This window comes from Physeter macrocephalus, chromosome 12 (assembly GCF_002837175.3).
Source record: "Physeter macrocephalus isolate SW-GA chromosome 12, ASM283717v5, whole genome shotgun sequence".
Classification (NCBI taxonomy): domain Eukaryota; kingdom Metazoa; phylum Chordata; class Mammalia; order Artiodactyla; family Physeteridae; genus Physeter; species Physeter macrocephalus.
The window spans coordinates 77,108,839-77,118,073 of NC_041225.1; the positions used below are offsets into that span (position 1 = coordinate 77,108,839).

The 9,235-nt window shown below is 38.7% G+C and overlaps 1 protein-coding gene across 3 annotated transcripts in view; it reads left to right on the plus strand.

Annotated features, from left to right (window-relative positions):
* The first annotated feature begins 7,665 nt into the window (after window positions 1-7,665).
* Window positions 7,666-9,235, plus strand: part of COMMD1 (copper metabolism domain containing 1) — a 190,290-nt gene continuing 188,720 nt past the window's right edge. For 2 of the 3 annotated variants that reach the window (XM_028496628.2, XM_055089201.1), the window contains exon 1: window positions 7,667-7,858. In XM_028496628.2, coding sequence (XP_028352429.1) covers window positions 7,682-7,858 — 177 coding nt within the window. In that variant the 5' untranslated portion in view covers window positions 7,667-7,681. Of the gene's footprint in view, window positions 7,859-9,235 lie in introns of all 3 variants that reach the window. The other variant, XM_024133586.3, reaches the window with a different exon arrangement.

Genomic DNA, 9,235 nt, shown 5'->3' on the forward strand with positions numbered 1-9,235 from the left:
TTTTTGTGGTATGTGGGCCTCCCTCTGTTGTGGCCTCTCCCGTTGCGGGGCACAGGCTCCGGACGCGCAGGCTCAGCGGCCATGGCTCACGGGCCCAGCCGCTCCGCGGCACGTGGGATCCTCCCAGACCGGGGCGCGAGCTCGGTTCCCCTGCATCGGCAGGCGGACGCGCAACCACTGTGCCACCAGGGAAGCCCCAGAAGAATATATTTTTAAAAAATGATACCATGAGGATATAATCAATAAAATCTAAATCGTGGGAAACTCATTAGGACAAATGACCTACAAATGAATTGCAAGAAAATGAAAACAAAAAACAATGAAGTTGGAAGGGGAACCTATAGGTAATTGTATTTGGCTGGCTAATCAACTACTTAAATATTCAGACAAACACTTAAAAAATATGAAGTTTGTAAGACAATCGGAAATTTGAATACGGATTGATATTCAATGATTATTAAGAAAGTATTTTTTTAATGTAGAGTATGGAAAAATGTATTATGGTTTTTTTTAAGAGCCTTTATCTTTTAGAGAAGCATACTGAAATATTTACAGATAAACTGCTATGATATCTGGGATTTTCCAAATAAAAGAGAAGGGTGAAGTGGATGGGAGTAGAAAGGAAACAAGATAGGCAGTGTGTTGGTATTCATTGAAGTTGGTGGTGGGGACATGGGAGCTCATTATACTATTGTTTTTACTTTGTATGTGTTTGAAATTTTCAATGAGAAAATATTTTTAAAAACTGTTTGGCTGTTCAAAAAGAAAACAAGACTAGATTTCTCCATGTATTTTCCATCTTTCTAAATTCAATCCCATTTAAATCTTTGAGTCTGAATTTGAATTAAAATACTTTAAAATGCAGAATGAGAGTTTTGTTCTGTGGCAGTTTCATTCCAAATGCTTGCTGTGATAGTTATCTTGATTAACACAGCTCATTAAAGGATAAAATAACACACAAGATACATAGAGAGGTAGCCCACAAGTAAATGAGCCCCCATATGCTCTGAACCATCATCTATTCTCTCACCTAAACCAGAAACCTGGGAGTCATTCCTTTCCCTCTTCCCTCATCCAAACTCTGCTAGTTTTACCTCCTTTATGTCAAAAATCCATCTCATATTCTCCATCCTAAGTGCAGCTCCCTTAGATCAGACCCACATCATCATTAATTTGATTACTGTGATAGTATAGCTTTTGGCCTCCCTTGCTCCTTCAGTTCATTGCCACACCACTACCACAAAGGAATCTTAAAAGCTCAAATCTGATCTTGTTATTACTCTTCTGCTTAAAACCTTTCAGTGACTCTTCAAGGACCAGATATAAAAATCAGCATTACATGTAAGCTTTCCATCTCTATGACCGAGGCCTTGTCTATCTTTCCAGGTTTATTATCCTAGGATCCTGGTTCCACTTTGCTACTGTAGGGGAGGAAGCTATATCTTTTTCTTTCGACTCTTCTAGGTGCTTGGCTGGGGCTCTGTAACAAAAGATAGATAACAAGAGAAAAGCATACAGATTTATTTAATGTAAGTTTTATGTGGCAGGAGAGCCTTGATAAGGAAATTAAGACTTGAAGAAGTGGTTAAAACTGAGTGTTGCTGTGATTTGATGAAGAGTGGAAAGTTGTGGGAAAATATGATGGGACAAAAGGATATGAGCTAAGGGTAGTCAACTAGGAAAACTTAGTAAAGCCTGTTCTTCCCTCTGTCTTTGGAGGTAAGAATGCTCTGGGTATAGGGAGGTACCTCTCGCATGAGGGTCTTATGACCTGCTTCAGGGGAGAAGGGGGAGGTCAGAGAATCCTTCTTGCACCTGTCGTTTCTGAAGTTCCTTCAAATATTCAATATGCCAAGGTGCCGTATTTTGGGGTAGTGTGTCCTGAATCCTATCATTACACTATGGGGTTCCTAGTGTACCTAATACACCACTATGTTTTGTGCTTGCATATATAGGGACATGCTATTTCACCCGCAACATACCTGGCTATTCATATTAAGCCTTTCTTTGACTGATTTAAACTGAGTTAATAATTATTTTCTTTCTTTCTCCACCAATTCTGATAGCTACTTCTAGGTACTAAGTAGTAACAACCCTTAGTTCATTGCATTTTAATAACTTATTGATATATAGGAGGAAAAATAATTTTTCCTCCCACTTTTCTGTTCTGGCTGGGACCCCTGTATCAAAAGACAGATTAATGAGAAAAACAGAGGTTTATTAATGTGTATACCTCATGTATACATGTGACATACCCAGGGAAAAATGAGTAACTCAACGCAGTGGCTTAGAACTCCTGTTTATATACCATCTTCAGCCAAAGACAAAAGAAAGGACCATGTCCAGGAGCTCATTTATGGAGAGATGACAGGGAAAAGCATGGTAAACGAGTAAGTTATTGCAGATTTAAGTCAGTGCATTCTCCATTGATAAGGGTCTAAAGTTGTCTTCTGGGATTGGTTTTTGTACTTTCTGGTAGACAGGGAAGGAGGGACACCTTTGAAAATGTATGTCCTGCTTTTAGGTGAATAGGAGAAGGGCTGTGAGCTTTCCTTGTGTCTGCTTATTCTCAGTTGCCTTCAGCTCAAAAGAATCCTTGTGCCAAAGTGGTATATTTTGGGGTGGCATATTCTGCTACCCTTCATTTACATATTATTTTCCTTTACCAGAATGTAAGATTTTAGAGCAGAGTGTCTTATTCATTCTGTATCCCCTGGAGCCTAGCAGAATGATTGGCACAAAGCTCTCAACCAATATCTGTTGAGTGGAGAGTGAATGGAGATTAAAGTAGAACTGGAAAAGGCAGAGGAGAGACAGGGAGCAAGGAGAGTTTATTGCAAAACTTAGGGGCTCCTGTATTTCCACGTTATTTCAGTTCACATTTTAAATTTTAACATTTTGCAGAGCTGGAAAATCTTATAAAAACATGTATTGCTGGCCTGAGACCAAACAGCCTGTAAGCCATAATAGGAGCAGTTTAATAGGGGAAGCGACTAGTTGCTTAATGAGACTTAGGATGGGAACCTATCTGACCACAATGAGAAGGAAACCTGTTTAGCAGAAGGGCCGCTAGTCAGATGCTTACAATTTCCTTTGAGCCAAGGCTCAGGATATTTTCCTTGCTGTTGTCTCACAGCAATTAGGCAATTCTTTTAATAGGCCTGCGTCCAGGTTTATCATCTGCGAAACAGGTTGTATTTTGAAATTTAATAAAATAAAGCTTGAGCTTTGATCCTTTTGTTTGAAACGCATTCTAAAAATGCGGCTGTTACCAGCCTTGAACAGTTACATTGGCAACAGCAGCCCCTGGTGGCACGGGGATGATTTTCTTTTATTGGTCACCTTGGTGTTTTGGAACTTGTAGGCTCAGGCAGGCCCTGTGTTAAAAAACAAAGTTCAACTGAGTAAATTTTAAAGATTTTACTGGCTTTATTCAGTGATTCATGAATCAGGCAACATCCAATCTAGCAAGTAGAAAGTAGCTCCAAGGAGCGGTACAAAATGAAAGACTTTTATAGACAGAAGGGAGCAGGAACATGGAAGTTACACTAGACAAAAAGAAAGTTGGTTATTACAAGGTCACCTTCATTTAGCGATGGCAGGGATCTATCAGTTTACCTAACTGGTGTTGATCAGGAGATTCCCAAATGGTAATTAAGTCTCAGTTTGGTGATGTGGAGCTTAGCGTAAGTGACTCCATCTTGGGCCTCCTTTCTTATTTTTAACAAGTGATATGTCCAGGTATAACATAGATTGGAATAAAAGTTGAATAATGATAGTGATATGCAGAATTTCCCCCTGCTTCTAATAAAAGAGCAATCTATTTATTGTAAGGATTAATTAGAACTGGGAGTACTAAGAGAGAGTTCTTAGAACCAGTGGAAAACTAGCAGGCTTAAAGAAACTTCAGAGGGGTAAATTAAACCCTAGATATTATAGACTACATTTGGTGTGTATTTGCATTTTGGGGAGAAAATATCTGAGGCTTCGATAAGATTCTGAAAGCATCTAATTTTATCAAAATGGTTATGAAACACTATATAAGGTGTGTGGCTTTTCTCAGTAATGTAGAACACATGTTCTTTGAAGCTTTTCATTAAAAGAATTCTGATTTTAGGACACACATCTTTTTATAAAACTGAAATATAGTTGATTTACAGTATTGTGTTAGTTTCAGGTATATAACAAAGATATATATATATAGTTATATATATATTCAAATATATATATATATTTTTCCAGATTATTTTCCATTATAGGTTATTATGAGGTATTGAATATGGTTCCCTGTGCTATACAGTAAATCCTTATTGCTTATCTATTTTATGTATAGTAGTTTGTACCTGTTAATCGCATATTCGTAATTTATCTCTCCCTTCCTTTTCTCTTTGGTAACCGTAAGTTTGTTTTCTGTCTGTGGGTCTGTTTCTGTTTTGTATATAAGTTCATTTGTATCATTTTTTTTTTTAGATTCACATATAAGCAATACCATATGATATTTGTCTTTCTCTGTCTGGCTTACTTTACTTAGTATGATATTCTCTAGGTCCATCCGTGTTGCTGTAAATGGCAATATTTCATTTTTTTATGGCTGAGTAATATTCCATTATTCCAATATTCCAGTAATATTCCAATATGTGTCTGTATACATATATATATGTACATATATATACCACATCTTCTTAAACCAATTGTCTGTTGATGGGCACTTTATTTATTTATTTTTATTGGCTGCGCAGTGCAGCTTATGGGATCTCACTCAGTTCCCCCACCAGGGATTGAACCCTGGCCACGTCAGTGAAAGCCCGGAATCCTAACCACTAGGCCACCAGGCAACTCCTGATGGGCACTTTATCTTTTCATTAAATAACTTTTTATTACAACAATATTATATGTACACTGTAGACATTTAGAAAAATCAGGTAAGCAGAAAGAAGCAAATAAAAGCCATCTGCTCAGAGATATACTTCATAACCATGTTGGTAAATAACTTTCCAGACTTTTTTTAGGCGGGTTGATAGATTCAACTATATAAACCTAAGGAACATATTGCAATGTAAGTGACAAACATTAGTATTACTAATGTATAAAGAGCTGTTAGAAATCACTGAAGTGACAAACCTCTGTAGAAGGTGGACAAGGACATGGGAAGAAATACAAGCAGTCAATAACTATATATAAAAAAGTCCTCACTTAAAGTTGGTTGTTTCAAACAAGACAGCAGGCCCCAAATGGAGTCACTTATGCTAAACCAGCCCCACATCACCAAACCTAGAATTACAGTTTCACCTTTCCCAGAAATGGAATCTTAAACCAGCCAATCAGCAACCGCCTAATCAGCACTAGTTAGGTAACCTGTCTGATAGATCCCTGACATTCCCTAAAGGAAGGTGACCTTGTAATAACCAACCTGCTTTTTTGTTTTGAGGTACAACTTCCTTATTCTCACTCCTTTCTGCCTATAAAAGTCTTTCATTTTGTACAGCTCCTTGGAGCACCTTTCTAGCTGAGATTGAATGCTTCCCTATTCATGAATTGTTGAATAAAGCCAATAAGACCTTTAAAATTTACAAAGTTGAAGTTTGTTTTTTTAACAGTTCAAAAGGTACAAACTTCCATTTTTAAAATAAATAAGTCCTGGGGATGTAATGTACAGCATGTTAATTATAGTTAATAATAGTGTATTGTCTTTTTTTTTTGGCCGAGCTGTGTGGCTTGTGGGATCTTAGTTCCCCAACCAGGGACTTGAACCCAGGCCCTCGCAGTGAAAGCGAAGAGTCCTAACCACTGGACAGCCAGGGAATTCCTGAAAGTTGCTAGGAGAGTTAATCTTAAAAGCTGTCACCACAAGGAAAAAAAATGTAGCTGTGTGGTGATGGATGTTAACTAGACTTATTGTAGCGATCATTTGCAGTATATACAAATATGGAATCATTATGCTGTACACTTGAAACTAACATAATGTTATATTGTCAATTATATAAATTAAAAAAATTCACTCTCAAAATTTAAGAAATACATATTAAAACAATAAGATAGTATTTCTCATGTATCAGATAGCAAAGATTCTAAAGAATAATAGCAGTCAGTGTTAGTAAGGTTTCATGGAAATAAATGGGTACAGCCTTTCTGGTGGGTAATTTGGAAGTCATGTACTTAATAGTGCTTTCTATCCACTCACCACCCTTATATTACTTTTTCCCTTACATGGACCATTCTCTGCAACTCCTGCAGGCACACTTAAAAGGATGTATAGTTTATCTCTAGGTTTGTTTTTCTTGGAGTTCTGAAAGCATCTCTGAATTTGCTTTTTAGAAAATTAATTCCTTTAGGGAAAGAAATATATCTTTTCTAGTATAAAGAATACCTCCTGACTTCAGGCAAATGCTGGATAAATATTAGTTAAAGTAGTCTAGATCAGTGATTCTCAGCAGGGTGGCACTACTTCGAAAGGGGTATTTCATTTGTCACAATAATGGAGGGGGAGGAATGGCCGAGGCTGGACAGGCACCAAGGATAGAAGACATCTTGCCATGCAGGGGACATTCGTACAGGTGAAAAACCTACCTGCTTATTATTGTCTGAGCCTGAAATGTAACATTTATACATTGAAATGCATATAACTTTCTTTCCTTTTATTTTTATCATAAATTACAGTTAGGTCATTATATTGATTTTTAAATTGAGATATAATTCACATACTGTGAAGTTCATTTTCTTTTAAAGTGTACAATTCAGTGGATTTAGTATATTCACAAAGTTGTACAATCATAGCCACTATCTAATTCTAGAACACTTTCATCATCCCCCAAAGAAACCCATTAACAGTCATTCTCCATTCCCCACTCCTCCAGTTGCTGGCAACCGTTAATCTCCTTTCTGTGTCTATAGATTTGACTGTTCTGCACATTTCATATCAATGGGATCATACAATATCTGGCCCTTTATTTTTGTCTTCTTTCACTTAGCATGTTTTTAAGGCTCATCCATGTTGCAGCATGTATCAGTAACTCATTCCTTTTTATTGGTGGATAATATATTGATTTTTGGAAATTATATGGATAAGAAGTTATATTATCTATGCAGTTTATTTCAGGGTAGTAAAGAAAGTGTTAACAAAATATTTGTTATAGAAAGGAACATTGGATCAGAGCCACTAATCTAGCTGGAAAGACAAGACATATGTATGTAAAAAGGCAATTAACAACCCAAGAAAACATTTTACCAGGGTATAGTTAAATTTTTCGTGGACAAAGGTGCACAGGTAAGGATTAGGCAGAGGTCAGGTTTGAGTGATAGATCCTATTCAGTTAATGGATTGGCAAAGCTTGCAGTGAGATACAGCCATCCGAAAGTTAAACTGCCACCCACATGGAGTAGCACCCAGGATGCTACTCCATCTAAAGTAATCTCCATTGAGCAATTTTTTCTTCGACAAGCCCCTGGAGTGATGAAGGAAATCAGTGGAAGCAAAGTGAGCGGTCTGGAACTTAATGGATTGATAGCTCCGCGGTGGCAAACCTAAGGGTTGGGTTTTGCAGAGCTGGGAGGGCCCAACACCGACCCCTGCTGGAACTCCGCCGCCACTTTCCTCTCGCGCCTTTGTCCAGCTGTTTAGGCCCATATCGGCTGCCGTGGAGGGGCCACGCTCAGCTGCTGGGGGGCGGGGCCTCCGCCAACTATGGCGGGCGAGATTGAGGTCTCTAAGCCGCTGAGCGGGTTGCTGAGCGGCCTGGCTCAGGACGCTTTCCATGGGCACCCGGGCATCACGGAGGAGCTGCTGCGGAGTCAGCTCTATCCGGAGGTGCCACCTGAGGAGTTCCGCCCCTTTATGGCGAAGATGAAGGGGATTCTTAAGGTACCGCTACTCCCTGCAGCCTCCGCCGCGGAGCCGAATCTCTTCCCCACCGACCTCCGACTCGTCCCCCCAGAACCTGAAAGGCTTCCCTCCTCAGACCTCCGCTCCAGGGGCTCCACATTACGCTCCTTCAGATCCCCTGCACTCGCTCTGTCCCTTTTCTCACTTTCTTAGGGCTTCTCGTAGCAGTGCTGACCGACATCCACTGGAGAAAACTCTTGGGTTTTGTCTCCAGACACCTCTTGTGTAGGTCACGATTTCGAGTTGCCCCGGCGGATCTGTGCGCTCCATACTTTTTAAAATTAAGAGCGATCAAGCTATCAGCTTTCCCAGGCCGTGGAAGTGTTCAAGAATGTTAAAGTGATCATGTGTATGCCGGGATAAGGGGTGGGTTAGCTGGAGTGAACCCCAGTCAAGCAGTCCACTGTATGGTTAAGAGAGCACGTTCACCAGCTTGAAGTCAAAGCGTAGCTCAGCCAGTCCAATAGAAATGTAATGAGAGCCAAACATGTAATTTTTACAATTTCTAGTAGCCACATTAAAAAAGTAAAAAGAAAAAAGTGAAATTAATTTTAACATTTTGTTTAACCTAGTATATCCAAAGTATTATCTCTTCACGTATAATCAGTATACAAAATATTAATGAGATGTTTTATATTATTTTTTTCAGTCTTTGAAATCTGGTGAGTATTTTACACTTAAAGCACATGTCAGTTTGGACTAGTCACATCCCAAGTGCTCAACAGTCACTTGTGGCTAATGGCTACCATACTGGACAACACTGGTTTAGACTAAGAACTAGTGATAGGACGGAATCTAGTAATTAAGTGTACTCTAGAGATAATCTGTAAAAATTATTTTTGTGGGCCTATGTGTTAGGAACTCTGTTAGACATGTTACATTTTATTTAATTTGTTTCTTGCAAAAACCTTATGTGGTGTACACCCATTTTAAAGATTAGGAAACAGGCTCAAGGAGTCTAAGCATTTAGCCTAAGCATTACACTTTGATTAAAGTCAGTGTTGAAATTTCATCTGTTATCCTTTTGCAGTTACTGTGTTTCAAAACTGCTTATGATACCTTAAAAAGGCAGTTTTTTTTTTTTAAAGATTTTGTTGTTGTTGTTATGGACCATTGTTAAAGTCTATTGAATTTGTTACTATATATATATTTTTACATCTCTATAGGAGTATAATTGCTTTACAATGCTGTGTTAGTTTCTGCTGTATAACAAAGTGAATCAGCTATATGTATACATATATCCCATATCCCCTCCCTCTTGAACCTCCCTCCCACCCTCCCTATTCCACCCCTCTAGGTGGTCACAAAGCAACGAGCTGATCTCCCTGTGCTATGCAGCTGCTTCCCACTAGCTAT